General features: G+C 44.1%; 1 protein-coding gene across 1 annotated transcript in view; it reads right to left on the reverse strand.

Moving 5' to 3' along the window:
* LAS1L (LAS1 like ribosome biogenesis factor) overlaps window positions 1-15,058 on the reverse strand; it is a 58,197-nt gene that overhangs the window by 28,025 nt on the left and 15,114 nt on the right. Inside the window, exons 4-5 of the mRNA XM_083159303.1 lie at window positions 7,484-7,565; window positions 5,490-5,657 (exon numbers count right to left, since the gene is read on the reverse strand). Of these exons, the coding sequence (XP_083015429.1) occupies window positions 5,490-5,657; window positions 7,484-7,565 (250 nt within the window). The remainder of the gene's footprint in view (window positions 1-5,489; window positions 5,658-7,483; window positions 7,566-15,058) is intronic.

Here is a 15,058-nt window from a genome sequence, read left to right on the forward strand (position 1 = left end):
TTCCTCTACTCCACCATGGCAGCATACTTCTGGGTTAGGCCTTCCTGGTTAGATATCTGGAAAGGAAACAAAAAGACACTGCCCCCTATATAAGGACCGCCCCCTCAAGGCTCTGTGTCTTAGGCCCCCTACTCCTCGGGACTGGGAAAATGGCTGCCACGGTGTAGTAAAGGAAAGCCTATTAGCAGATAATAATCTCTACTTTCCTCTACCTCCCCATGGCAGCATACTTCTGGGTATACCCTAGCAGTTACTTTACTGGGCGGGTACCTAAAATCATATTATGAATATTTGAAGGATACAGGTTATTTCCACCTTCTGCTCTTATGTATATGTACAGTTGCTTTTTTTTTTTTTTTTTTTGACTACTGCGCTAAGAATTTTTCTTCCAAGTCTAGCATCTTCAGAAGCAATCACATCCACCCTGTAATGTTTTTATCCATCTGGATATAGTCATTTATGGTGCTCCTAAATCTTTCTTTGTACCTTCCCGTCACTACAAACAGCTTTTTTGACTTTCTCCAAGACACCAACCTCTTTATGTATTTCTTCAGTGCTCTATTCACATCCAGATTGCGAAGTCTTGCCTCTTTGGTGTTTTTAGGATAAGCACAAAAAGATGGCAGAATTATTTTGAAACCACCTTTGGCAAGAAATGAGGATTTGTTCTCAAGACTGCTTTATCTTCAAAAAATTTAAGGAAAGGTTCTTCTGCCCACAGGGCTTGTAACTGACACCCTCCTTGCAGAGATAATTGCTACCAAAAATACCACCTTGATTGTAAGATACTTCAACGACACATCCTTCAGAGGCTCAAAAGGGGCCTCTGTCAATGCATTCAGTAACATGTTAAGGTCCCACGTGGCCAAAGGATAATGGAACACTGGTTTGATCCTTTCAATTGCCTGCAAAAACCTGTGTATATATTTGTTGTCTAACTTTCACATCAAGCATTGCACGAAGAGCCAATATCTGTACCCTTAGTGAGCTTGCTGAAAAGTTCTTCTCCAACCCAGTTTGTACAAACTCCAGAATTGTAGTTATCAGTATCATTTCTGTTGCCGGACTTACAAAACTAAACATACTTCTTCCATATTCTGTCGTACGTGCTTGATGTTGAAGATTTTCTCGCTTTCAACAGAGTACCAACCACCTTCTCAGAGAATCCCTTTCTTCTTAATGTCCAGGCCTCAGTAACCAGGTCGTTAGTTTTTGATAATAACAGCCTTGCTGAATTAGATCTTTGTGATCTGGTAATGTCCAGTCATTCTATCGCCATCTGTGTTAATTTGGCAAACCAGCCTTCGTTGGCCAATATGGTAGTACCGCAATCACCAAGGCTTTCTTCCTATTTTGCTCAGTAGCATGTGAATGACTAGGAATGGTGGAAACACATATGCCAGGTCTACATCCCAGACTGCCGTCAATGAATCTGTTTTCCATGACCCTGGCTACCAATGGAAATGTAGAGTGGTACCTTCGCATTCTTCCCTGTCGTCATCAAATCCACCGGTGGTAGACCCCATCTTCTTATGAGTGTTGTAAATATTTATGGAGAAAGTTCCCACTCTCCTGGAGCTATTCTGTTTCTGCATAAGGTGTCCGCTATTGGATTCTCTTTGCCGAAGATAAAGACTGCAGTGAGGCTCCTGACGTGATGTTTCACCCGTTGAAGAACTTTCGTAGCCTCTAGCATTAGGGTTCTGCTTCTTGTTCCCCATTGCTTGTTTATGTATGTCACGACAGATTGGTTGTCTGACCTCATCACAACCTCCTTGTTTATTAAATGACTCTGAAACCTTAGGCATGCTATTATCACTGCCCTCATTTCCCATATATTTGAGTAGGCTTGACTCATCTCTGCACTCCATTCTCCTTGTGCTGTACATTGCTCACACACAGCCCCCAACCTGTCTTTCTGGCGTCTGTAGTCACCATAATTTGCACTCCTGTTGCAAAGGATCTTCCCTGGCTCAATCTTTCCATGCTGCTCCACCATTTGAGGTCTGCTGTTGCTGCTTTTGATAACCAAATTCTCTGCTTTGGGTTCTTGCCATCTCCGTCCCATTGTCCTAGAAAACACAATTTTGCAGGGACCGCATGTGAAATCTAGCCCAGGGTATAGTTTCTCACGCAGCTGACATGAGACCTAATATTTGCATGCATTCTTCTGAATGGACAACTTTTTTCCTATAAGATTTCTTACGTCTTTGTTTAATCTTAAACATCTCTCCTCCGTTAACTTTATTAGCATGGAACTTGTTTCCAGGATAACACCTAGATACTTTACCCTTTGTGAAGGCTTGAGGAGACTTTTTTGGTAATTTATTAACCAACGGTGCCACTTCAGGTAATCTAGCACCAGCTTTGTATGTTGAACCACCTGCGCTTCTGTTTGTGACATAATGAGCAGATCGTCCAAGTAAGGCCAAATTGACACCCCCTGTATTCTGAGGTTGGCCACTAGTACTACTAATATCTTTGTAAAAGTTCTGGGTGAAGTTAACAGGCCGAATGGCAGTGACGTGAACTGGTAAGTATTTCCTCTTAAACCGAAATCTCAGATATTTTTGGTGTCCTGTAAATATTGAAATGTGCAGGTAGACATCTTTTAAGTCTATTGTTGTTAAATATGCCCCTTTTTCGATATCTGGGGAGGATCGACCTGATTGATTCCATTTTGAATTTTCTTATGTGAACATATTTGTGTTTAGTCTTCTTAGATCTAGTATCGTCCTGAAACCCCCTGACTGTTTTTAGAACAAAAAAAACCTTGACTGCCATCCTAGGTTTTCTTATTGTTTTGAGACCTTTCTGACTACACCTTGGTCCACCATTACCTGAAGGCTGCTGAATAGGGCTGATCGTTCCTCCCAGTTCTTTGGAACTCTATCCAATTGCCTGGCAGAGTGATGAATTCTATTTTGGAACCCGAGGATATGGCCTCTAGGACCCACTTGTCATCAGTCGACTGGTGCCAGACTTGCTTGTAGTGCATTAGCCTGCCATCAACCCTTTTTCTGGCGTCATTGTGTTTGGCGGAAGGCAAATCTTTGGCCACGAAAAGTGGTTCTATTCCCGAACCATGGTCTCCGAAAATTTCTGCCAGGCCTATATGTCTTTGCTTCCTGATAGTCTGTTAATGAGGATTATTATTGAATTGACCTCTCCTTGTGGCTTTATCCTGAGGTAGCCATACCGACTTACTCCCAGATATTTTTGGGATAATTTCATTCAATTCCTGACCGAACAGGTATTTTCCTTGGAAAGGTTATGATACCAGCTTATTCTTTGACTGATTGTCAGCAGCCAGAGGCTCGTCACAGTCATTGTTGCATTGGATCTAGCTGCCCAATGTACTACATCCAATGAGGCGTCGCAGAGAAACTCCACCACCATTTGTATATTTTGAACAATCTTCATCAACTCTGTCCTTTTTATTACGTCTAACATATCAGACTCAAGGACTTGACACCAGGATCTAAGGGCTCTAGATGTTATCGCTATCGCTGAGGATGCCTTTATTGCAGTCCCCGATGTTACATGCTGCTTTCTTAGGTTCATCTCTATTTTTCTCTCTATAGAGTCTTTAAATACATTTGCATCCTCTAGCGGGAGAGTACTTTTCCTTGATATGCGGGCAATAGCGGCATCTACCTTGGGTGCCTCCTCCCACGTTTTAACCTGTTCTGGGTCAAACGGATACATCTAGACCACCCTTAGTGGTACTGCCACTTTCTTATATGGGTGAAGCCACTCCTCTTCCACCACATGTTTTAGTGTTTTGGTTAATGGAAATTGCTGCACCTCTTTCTTCTTATCTCTAAATAGCAAATCTTGAAGTTTCCCCTCTTCCTGGGGATCTTCAATGTTTAGGGACTTATGTATAAGTGACAACAGGTTATCCAGCAGATCTGGGTTAAAATTGATTTCCTTTTTTTCTTGAAATAATTCCCCCTCTTCTGCCCTAAATGCTGGGCCCGCTTCAGAATCTTCTGAATCAGAAAGGAATGCCCTACTTCTTTTTGAAGTATCTGTTTTCAGCACTACCACCAACTCAGTCATTAGAGGCGTCCCCATTTGCTGGGACCCTTTACATTTATCACAAATAGAACCTAAGCAGTTTGTTTATCACATAACGAACACTTCCCTGCATGCAGCTTTTTGTGTTTAGCTTTAATGTCAGCTTTCACCTTGCTGGTCTCTGACCTACTAGAAAACCAAAGTAGTCAAAAAAAATACCAATAAAGTAATCCAAAAAAGTAATCCAGAAAATATACTCCTGGCTTACCCTGACTTCATAGTCTGCTTTTTCTCATCCTCCATTATAATACCACTTTAGCAACACTATCTGTGCACTACCAGAGAGGAAAAAAAAAAAACTTTGGCATAAGTCTCAGAAAAGAAAAAAACATTGCCCCAGCATCGCCGCTGCTTTACAGGGCCTTACCACAGTCTGCTGGTTGTTTGAGAGAGGTCTGCAGCATCCTAGAGGAATTGAAGATTTTTGAATGCTGTGCCCCGGTTAATGGCACCGGACGCATCCCTCGCCCAGCAATGACGTCAGACACCGGCTAACACACGTGTCTACTGAGCCGGCGCTGGCATAGCCCGCGCCCCGTGATGACGTCAGACGCCGGCTGCCCGTGCCGCGCGACACTTCACCAGCGCCTATAACTGACCTCAGACACCGGCTTCTGTAAGCCCAGCCGCCGTCCGTTTTTTGCTTGGCACCTCTACCCTAACCGTGCTAGGCGGCAGGGTCCCTCAGCAGACAGACACCCCAATCTGCTCTCGACGGCAGGGGTCCAAGGTTCCAGTGCCTCATTCCCTTACTGCACTGGGCAGTGGAACAGGACTGCAGCGTTTCACAGGGTAAGCCACCCATCTACCCGAAAAAAAAAAAAGACAGAGACTTGAGGTCCTTATAAAGGGGCAGTGTCTTTTTGTTTCCTTTCCAGATATCTATCCAGAAGGGCTTAACCCAGAAGTATGCTGCCATGTGTAGGTAGAGGAAATATGTGTTTTTCAAAAGGGGTACCGGATGACGCCCAACAGACGGGATCCCGACTGTTCAAATGCCCGACAGTTGGGATCTCAAATGACAGGGGCTATTCTCTCTCGAGAACAGAACCTGTGGCAAGTGTAGAGAGCCACCAAGCCCGCAAGGGGCTTCTCTGTGCTTGCCCCTCTGTTGAAGAACCGGCGGTTGGGATGCCATGTCAGTAAACTGATAGACGGAACCCCGACTGTAGGGCCGTCATACCAAACCCTTTAGAAAGTTGCTGCCGAGATGGGTATTTGGTAATGCTAAGTACATATTAGCAGCAGGGGTAAAAAAAAAAAAGAACAGCATATTGCAGAATGCTATAGAAATTATATATTGTGTCACTGTATATGTATTTATGCAGATTAGACAGGCCACCCCTATATCACTAGGAGCCAGCTCTCGTGCACCAGTCTGTTTGATGTTCCAGGATTTTACTCACCAGAAAGGATTTGCTGTTTTTGTTGTTTAAATGACAATGTGGGAAGAACATCTTCAGACTCTTCAGAATCATCATCATCATCTGTAGACACCCACTGAGGGTTTAAAGGATTACCCAGCTGACGGGACCAATACTCACGCCTGAGCCATTCCATCACAAAGTCCCAACCTGAGCAGAGAGGACATACCTAATGAAAAGGTGGTACATGTCTGTGTGTGTGGGGGGGGGGAGGGGTTTATGTTCTTTCCCCTCCGGGACTATTCAGTAAACCCCAAATTGCACTGCAGTAAACTGAGATTTCGTTACCAAGAGGTCTCAAAACAACGGACCTTTGTATTAACCCTTTGAGTGGCAACATCAGAGAGACGCGCCGAAAAAGTGTCATCTCTGTGAGCAATGTGAAAAATATCTGCTTTGCTCACATTTGTTATACAAGTCAAAATAACAAATGTTGTGTGCAAAAAGTTTATATAAAGCAGAGCTGCACCGCATGCTTCTAAGAAGTAGGGACAGGCAGTTACACCATGCCAAAGGAGTGTAAACATTGTTTTAACAAAGGTTTTATTTTCACAGGTGTTCACTCATACATCTACAGATAGATTGTCGGATCTGGCTGGTTGGAACAAAATCCTGGTAATGGATTAGAGCACATGACAGTTGACCATTTGTTTTGAAATGCTGGAAAGCTGCCAAAAACTGTCATGCAGAAATTACCAGGTTTTTGTTCCAAATAGCCAGAACTGACATAATCTGTAAATGTATGACCAGCTTAAGACAAAGTTTATATTTTCTATATAAAAGGTAAACCTTACAGATCATTATGATGAATAAAAATGTGTGCTTGGCAATTTTCACACCTATTTTATCAAATTCAAAGGGTTAAGGCCAGATAACATGGTAATATACCGGATGTAAAACAAGAGCTTTAACTGAATAACTTGAAGCGTTGAAGCCTGAAGGCCACCATACACTTTGCGATTTTAACCAGATTACAGTGGATTGGCCCATGAAATTTCACAGCCCAAATCACATGTGTATGACATCTGATACAAGGCACGGTCCCCTGAACATTAGATAAATCTTATGGACACATCGTGGTTGCCTTTTAGCACCCGCAATGTATCACATCCGATTACAAATGAATAGACAGCCGCTGATTGGCTATGAGAGCGCTCAGTGGAAGCCCATTCATTTGTATGGTTTTTTTTTTTTATTCTCTGGCACCCTCGGCATCCCCCCCTCCAGCTCCCCGGGAATAAGCATTTAATAAAATCGGATGCGATTTCTCACAAGTAAAAAATGGCACCTTAAGTGCCTAATCATATGTGAGCCCGCAGGGAAATCAGGTCCGACGCCTAATGTATGAGGGCCTTGAGGCTACCAGCTTTTTCTCACACCTGGTAAAGTACCAGGTCTAATTAAAACGTTTTCAGAACGCAAGACAACACTGCATGTTACCAGCAAGTTCTGTGTAATTATCTCTATTCCTGATAGTACACAATGAAACCAAAGTATGAATGTGACAATACAGAAGGCCTATGAAAAAGAATAACTGGGCTATCCATTTATCCTTAACGAGCTGGCACTTGTCAAAAACTATGCCAGAATACCTTAAAATCAGTGATGGCTAACCTTGACCCTCCAGCTGTACACATCAGAGCATGCCAGGAAGTGCAGTGCAACAACAGCTGGAGTGTTAAGGTTAACCGTCACTGCCATACATGCAGCCCTATCAGCCATATTCTTTCCGCTATAAACACATGGGTCCGAAAACTTATCCCGAATTCTGTGTGTTATTGCTTGAAAACTGGTAATTTACTGCGCAGTAAAAATGATCTAGTATTGGATAGCTCAATGATACCATTGGACTTTTTTTTCCGAGATCATCCTATATTAGCCGTGCAAGAAGTTACTTCCAGCATATAGTGCCATTAGAACGGCTTCAACCTAAACCATAACAATTAAAGATACTTACGTAGACTAGGAATGCTTACCTTTCCGGCACATACTCAATTTGGGCATCTTTCCATGAGTGGCACTGTGACGAAGGTTAACAACCCACTCCGGAATCTTAAGCTGTGACCATAAACAGAAAGGGAAGAGAACTTGTTGAGAAAATAATGAAACACTATAAATCCTGCCTACCAGTACCGTAGTGACAGATAATTTTTTTATTTTTTTTTTTAAGTATTTTTATTGAGTTTTAAAAATACAAACAATATATGTAAAATAAACAAAAACTTAATTACATGAGTGGTGCATTATTCAGAAAAATAATATACTGTACGATCAGAAATGTGTTTACAGCTTAGTAATAATAATCAAGATTCATAGACAGTTGTACAAAAGAAAGAAGGGAGTACAGGGAAACATATGGGCAGGCTTTGGGTACAGACGACAAGTTATCCTTCCTAAACATATAAATAGTATAGATTACGGGCAGGGATCTTGTAAATACAGTGCAGAGGTCTGCCATAGGTCCCAAACTTTACTGAATTTTCCTAGACAATCCCGTTTGGTATACATAAATCGCTCATGTGATATAGTGGTATTAACAAGCACAACCCACATATTAGAAGACGGAGGGGCAGGACTCATCCAGGCTCTAGCAATGCATACACGGGCCAGGGTGAGAAGATTATTAACATATATTCTGTGATATTTAGGGAGTAGCTCTTCTAAATCCAAGCCAAAGATACAAATGAGAAGGTTAGAAAGCAGGACCTGGACACCTGTAACTCGAACACCTGCTAAGACTGTTTCCCAGAAGGAATGCACCTGTGGGGAACGCCACAGCAAATGCCAGAAGTCAGCCCCAGGCATTTAGGACAGGCGTCAGACCCGGTACCACCCATCTGCATCAATCTGTGTGGGGTCCAATAAACTCGGTGCAGGATGTACAATTCAATCTGCTGGAACCTGGCAATCGCCGTAGCACCTCTAGGGGAACCCAGCATATGAGACCAGCCCTCATCCTCAATGGGCCCTATATCCACTGCCTATCTAGCTCGTAAAGTACCGAGTTGATCTATGCCAGAGAAGGTGAGGAGAGTACAGAGCAGAAACCCTCCTCCGACCTGGGAGCTTATGGATCATCGCACGGACTGGACACTCTACAAGTTCAGGTACATTCCCCCTCCACTGCGCACCTCTCTCGTGTCTAAGTTGGAGATATTTATAGAAATAGTGATGTGGAATCGCAAACATACACACCATTTGTTCAAAGGAGTGAAATACAGTATCCCATCTTGGAAAAGACGTCCAATCTCAGAGACCCCAAAAGGCGTCCAGTCCGGACCAGCCCTTAGTTTGTGAAGTTCAGGAAAGTCCTTATTCCTCCAGATAGGGGAACAGGAGTCTAAAACTGGGTTGCCCATTATGACCCCCACCGCCAACCATACTGTGTGAGTGTGACCAAGGGGGCAAGAAAAGTTGACCCACCTTACTTAAAAGAGCAATAGGTAAGTTCCCATAATCCGCAGGTGCAACCCATTCCACTAATTGAGCCAATTGGGCCGCTAAGTAGTATAATCGCAGATCGGGGAGCGCCAGACCTCCGTCGTATCGGGATCTGCACAAAGTTTTTGCCGCTATCCACGAACGTTTGCCTCCCCAAACAAAGGAGACAATGGGGGGTATTCAATGCTGCAGCGAGCGGCCGGCGAGGGGGTTAAACAGCGAGGATTGCAGAAAACCAGCGATCCTCGCTGTTTAACCCCCGCGCCGGCCGCTCGCTCTATTCAACGTTCTGGGGAAATCCTCGCCGTCACAGGACGGCGAGAATTCCCCAAAACAGCAAGACCCACGGCTACTGCAGAAAACTGGCAGTTTTTAGCCGCGAGTCTCGCTGCTTCTGGAGCCGCATCTGCCAATTCTCCCTCGCTCAAGAAACGGAGCGAGGGGGAATTGGCGTATGCGGAGGCTGTGTTATATACTGTCAGGGTGAGTGGTGACAGCGAGCAGGAAGCCCTGCTCGCTGTCACCACTCGCAAACAGCATTGAATACCTGCCAATATATCAGGTAATAAGCTTAAACTGGGAGACTGGGATATACACAGGAGAATTCCGAAGAATATACAAAAATTTTGGCTGGACAATCATTTTTATAAGGTTCACTATACCAGAAACCGATAGAGGAAGCGTTTGCCAAACACAAGTTTTTGGCGCAGTGAGTCAATTTGCGGGGACAAATTCAGAGTTATAAAATCAAAAGGGGAATGGGAGACCTGTATACCCAAATATTTAAATTGTGTACACCAGCGAAGAGGATAATTATATAGTGAGGGTTGCTGTGCAGTAGAGAGCAAAGGGAATACAACTGACTTATCCCAATTAATTCCTACCCCAGAGAAACGGGCATATTCCATCATCAGGGTAAGTAGTACTGGCAGGGAGGAAGTCATATTAGTCAAATACAGGATCATATCATCAGCATAAAGCCCAATTTTTACCTCACTGCTCCCGATCCTAAAGCCCTCAAATCGATGGGGAAGCCCTTATATAGCATGTCAATGGTTCCACCGCAAGAGCAAAAAGCAGGGGAGACAGAGGGCACCCCTGCCTGGTTCCCCTCCCCAAGGCAAAGGAGTCTGTGGTGAATCCATTAACCCAGGGGTTCCCAATCTTTTTTTAATCACGGCACCCTAGAGTATAAGAATTATTTTCGCGGCACCCCTAGGCCAAATTTATTTTAATTAGATTGGATTTATATGCGATTCTTAGGGTCAGTTATGTGGAAAAGGGCAGGAATTGCTTCTATTTGTACACATTTTATGATTGGTAGCCACCAGCACTGGTTTTGCTTATAAATAATTAACCATTAATAATTTGAGTTGGTCCTGGACTACCAACCCAGGGCACCCCTGCATGTGTCCCGAGGCACCCCAGGGAGCCACGGCGCACAGTTTGGGAACCACTGCATTAACCATTATCTGAGCAGCAGGGCCAGAGTATAGCAATCTAACCCAGGCCAAAAAATTTTATCCTATCCCAAATTTCTCCAAAACATCCCATAAGTAGGTCCACTGCACAGAATGAAAAGCTCGAGCCGCATCCCGTGAGACTACAGGTGTATCGGGATTCATCTTTGCAGGTGATGGCGTCGCCATCACCTGCATCCCCGCCATCTGTATGCCGGAAGGGGACGCGCGCGCGTCCCCTTCCGACGGTGCTGCCCTCGGTCGCCCGGCACCCCCCCGCAGCCTCCTCGGGTCCCCCCCAGCACTATCGAGCGGGAGGCGGACAGTATTGCGTCCGCCTCGCCGCCCGGATACTGAGACGCGCGTGCGTGGGGGACGCACGCGCGTCTCAGTCAGGTGGAGCGCCGTGTTGCTGGCGGTTTGCCAGCAAAGATAAAACTGGCCCCATCTGTATGACCGCATCGTCCATGATGCGGTCATGGCTATGATAGCAGCCCACTGTAGATAGGTAAAGAGGCGGCGTAGGTCAAGAGTCGATCTACCAGGCATAAAGCCGGTTTGGTCAGCATGCACCAATTCTAATAAAACTGCATTTAAACGTACAGCCAACAATTTAGCCAGTATCTTAATATCAGTGGATAGCAGGGAAATGGGCCGTCATGAGTTGGGAGATAACGGGTCCTTACCAGGTTTTGGAATAAGAACTATCAGCGCCTCCGCCATAGAGGGGGTCAGGGAACCCTGTTCCAGCAGATTATTAAAAAGGGATAGCAATCTGGGAGCAAAGAACGTTACAGTATATGGGTTTTATATAGTTCAATAGGGAGCCAATCCACTCCCGGGGCCTTGGAGTTGGGGAAGGCTTTTATTGCTACTTCTATCTCTTCCAGCGTAAAAGGGGCATCTAAAAAACATCTAGAGTCAACACTTAAACTGGGAATAGTGATCGTAGTGACAGATTTTGCCACACCTTTATTTGCACTCAGGAGAATCTGCCCCTCATAGGGAGAACATCTAGCTCTGACTTTTCAGTTTATTTTGAGTCAAAAATATTTACAGTACATCCCAATATGAAAAGCCAGTTAACATAACATTCCAATCCAGGATAATAATAATAATAATAATAATAATAAATCTCTCCATACTATTGCAGAAAGCTCAAAATTCACCCACATCTTTGGCACACTATCCAAAAAGAGATAATATAAAATCAAAATGTTAAGACAATGGACTAGTGAAACCTCCTCCAATTAATATCCCTTTAACACCAGGAAGCAAATTACCGGGTTAATGCTTTTCAACCTGGAAATTTGCTGAAACCCCAGGTTTTTCTTCTATATGTGAAAGGGACAACCCAGTTCTTAAAATTCCGGGTCCCCGACCCTACTCTTGACCAGGGTCGGTTAGCCAGGATTTAAGACCCAGGTCGACCCTTTACCACCACAGAAAAACCTGTTTTTTTCAGCAAATTCCCAGGTTGAAAAGCTTTAAAATCAGGCAATTTGCTGATGGTGTAAATTGTGGTGATAATGCACCCAGCAAAATTACCCGGCACTCAAAAATGCCAGGTTATTGCCGGGTGGGCGGTGTAAAAGGTGCACATACACATTACAATTATTGTATACAATATCGCATCTCATCACAGTTTTGCGATGAGATGAGATCTAGTACAGAAAGTATGTGCTGCACATACTTTTTGTACTAGATCTCATCGCAAAACCGAGATGAGATATTGTATACAATAATTGTAACGTGTATGGGTACCTTTAAAAGAGGTATCCTGGAGCCATCTCTCCATTTTACAAATGGTTTCCTCCGGGTACCTCACACATTTCAAAAATATACTTGTAGGTTAATTGGCTCCTAACAAAATTAACCCTAGAATGTCTGTGTGTGTGTGTGTGTCCACTGGTGCAGGGACTGCTGTGAATGTTCAAATATTCTCTGTAAAGCGCTGCAGAATGTGTGCGCTATATAAGAAACTGAAAAATAATAATTTGACCCGTGAGGATAAAGTATAAACACTCTTCTCATCCTCCTACTCTACTACCTCTCCCCTTTATCCTATACCCTCACGAGTCAGTAAAAAGTCGTCCCCTGTGCTTATCCCAAACTTAAATAAAATCTGTAACCTATATCTCCCTCTCTTTCTACATATATATTTCCTTCTCTGCTCAAGCATATAGTTATTATTCCCATCTGAAAATAAAACACAATTCTGATACTATCTCATGCCATCTCTCGGCTCCCATGCCTCTCCTAGCTAATTGAGAGATTTGCCTACACTCGCCTCACACACTTTATTAACTCCTACAACTTATTGGACCCACTTCAGTTAGGCTTCCACTCTCAATACTACACAGAGACAGCAATGACCAGGTAGTGAATGATCTGGCCACTGTTACCGTTTTCTCACTTTTTAGATCTTGGTTGCCTTGGGCATGGTTGACCACTAATTTCTCATACAAATACCACAGTCCCTAGGTCTTCAGAATGATTACGGTATAGATTACACTAAGGGTCAACAATGACTAGGTCGACACAATGACTAGGTATGAAAGACAACCTTTTTTCTTAAAAAAAAAAAAAACCATGAAACTCACGTTAACTTTATTCTTGTCAACCATGTTTAGGTCGACCTTAAGATTGTGTAAACCAGGGGTGTCCAAACCTGTCCTCAAGATCTACCAATGGTGCATGTTTTTCAGGGAACATGTGGATCTATAGTAGGAATTAATGCAGCATGTTTGAAAAATGTGACAGTTCGTATTGACTGCAGCTGTGCACCAGTTAGGTGATGTGGAAAATTTAAACCGTTAGTAGATCTCGAGGACTGGTTTGGCCACCCCTGGTGTAAACCATCTGTCAATGTCAACCTAGGGTATTTTGACAATTCTTAAGGTGCGTACACACGGGCTATAATCGCCGGCAATATGGTCGCTGAGCGACCATATTGCCAGCGATCGGAGTGTGCACCGGCGATATATTGCCGGGTGCGTGCTCCCGTTTTTAGCCCCCTTGTGATCGCTGGTCGCAGGAGCTTGCTCCTGCGACCAGCTGATTCCCTCTGCGGCTCCCCCGGCAGAGGTTCCCTTTTATCAGTGACCATCTCTGGTCGCTGATGAAAAGGAGACACTGAGCACTATATCACCGCCATGTGTACACAGCTTTAGGTAGCAACCTAAACATAGTTGACCTAGGGACCGCATATCTTCAAAATACAGCCCTTTCTTGGCTCTCATCCCATCTAATCGCTTTTTCAGTGTTTGCTTCTTTGATTCTACCTCCTCCTCACTACCTCTGTCAGTTGGGAGTACCACCAGGCTCAGTCTTAGGTCCTCTGCTTTTCTTAATCTCTACCTCCTCTCTTGGCAAACCAATCAACTATTTCGGATATCAGTATCTTCTGTACATTGAGGATATTCAAATCTATCCATCCTTCCCGGAATTGTCACCATCAGTATACCTCTGTGTCTCTGAATGCCTTTCTGCCATTTCATCTTGGATGTCATCTCACCACCTCAAACTCAACATTTCAAAAACAGTCCTTTATTCCTCACATACAATCTGTAAATCGTGTTACATACATCTAAAAAACAACACATCCAAAATTCAACCGTATTTTAAACAAGACACTGCAAAATCTCTAATTCATTCACTCATATCACACATCATTGCAATACTTTCCTTACTGCTCTTCCTAAGAAAAGACTCTGAAAACTACAATCCATTTTGATTGACCCGTCTAGACATTCAACGTCTGCTGATCCGCTCTGTCAGTCCCTCCATTGGTTGCCTATAGTCCACTGCACAAGATCTGTCTCTCATGCACACTCCTTACAATTTCCCATTCACAATAGCAGGACTTTCACCAGGCAGCACCCATTCTACGGAATACCCTTAAACGCACATGAAGGGGGGTTTTCAATGTCAGGGGAACGGCTGTCGAGCAAGCTCGACAGCCGTGCCCCTGTCCCGTTCTAGCTTTGCTCGACTTGAGCTCGGCGGTCGGGATTCTATGTCCCGGCCGCCGAGCGGCGAGAAAAGGGGCGTGGCCGCAATCTGAATACGGAAATAGACAAGCTCTGGCCGGGAGCTCGCCTATTTCCGGCTTTTCTCGGCAGAACGAGCCCGACAGCTTGTGATGTTGGGCTCGTTCTGCGGAGAACCCCTGTTCAATGCTGTCGGGGAAGACCGCATTGAATAGGGCCCCGCAGCCATCTCCCCTGTCGGGAGATGGCTGCGGGAGCACGACTACCATTGAATACCCCCCTAAGACTCTCCTTTAGCCTCCAGATTTTCAAGCGTTCCCTGAAAAAACACTCACCTCTACAGGCAAGCTTACCATATTCCGGAACCCAAACATAACCTCCAGTAATAAACATATCTAATTGCATCTCATCAGGATCTCCTGTTATCCCTATAGATTGTAAGCTTCAGAGATCATTTAGTTAAAAATACCTTCACAACAGGAATGGGCAAATCTCAGCTGTTTACCATTGGATATTTGAATCCCTTGTACGGTTTGAATATTGCTTTTAGGAATTCCATCAGTGACCCATAAAACTATACTACAGTAATGGATACAAACACACTTCCACAAATATTAAACTATTTTGGGACCAAATCCTCTATCTTTTATATGGACTG

The sequence above is a fragment of the Crinia signifera genome, chromosome 9, assembly GCF_055691185.1.
Source record: "Crinia signifera chromosome 9, ASM5569118v1, whole genome shotgun sequence".
Lineage (NCBI taxonomy): Eukaryota > Metazoa > Chordata > Amphibia > Anura > Myobatrachidae > Crinia > Crinia signifera.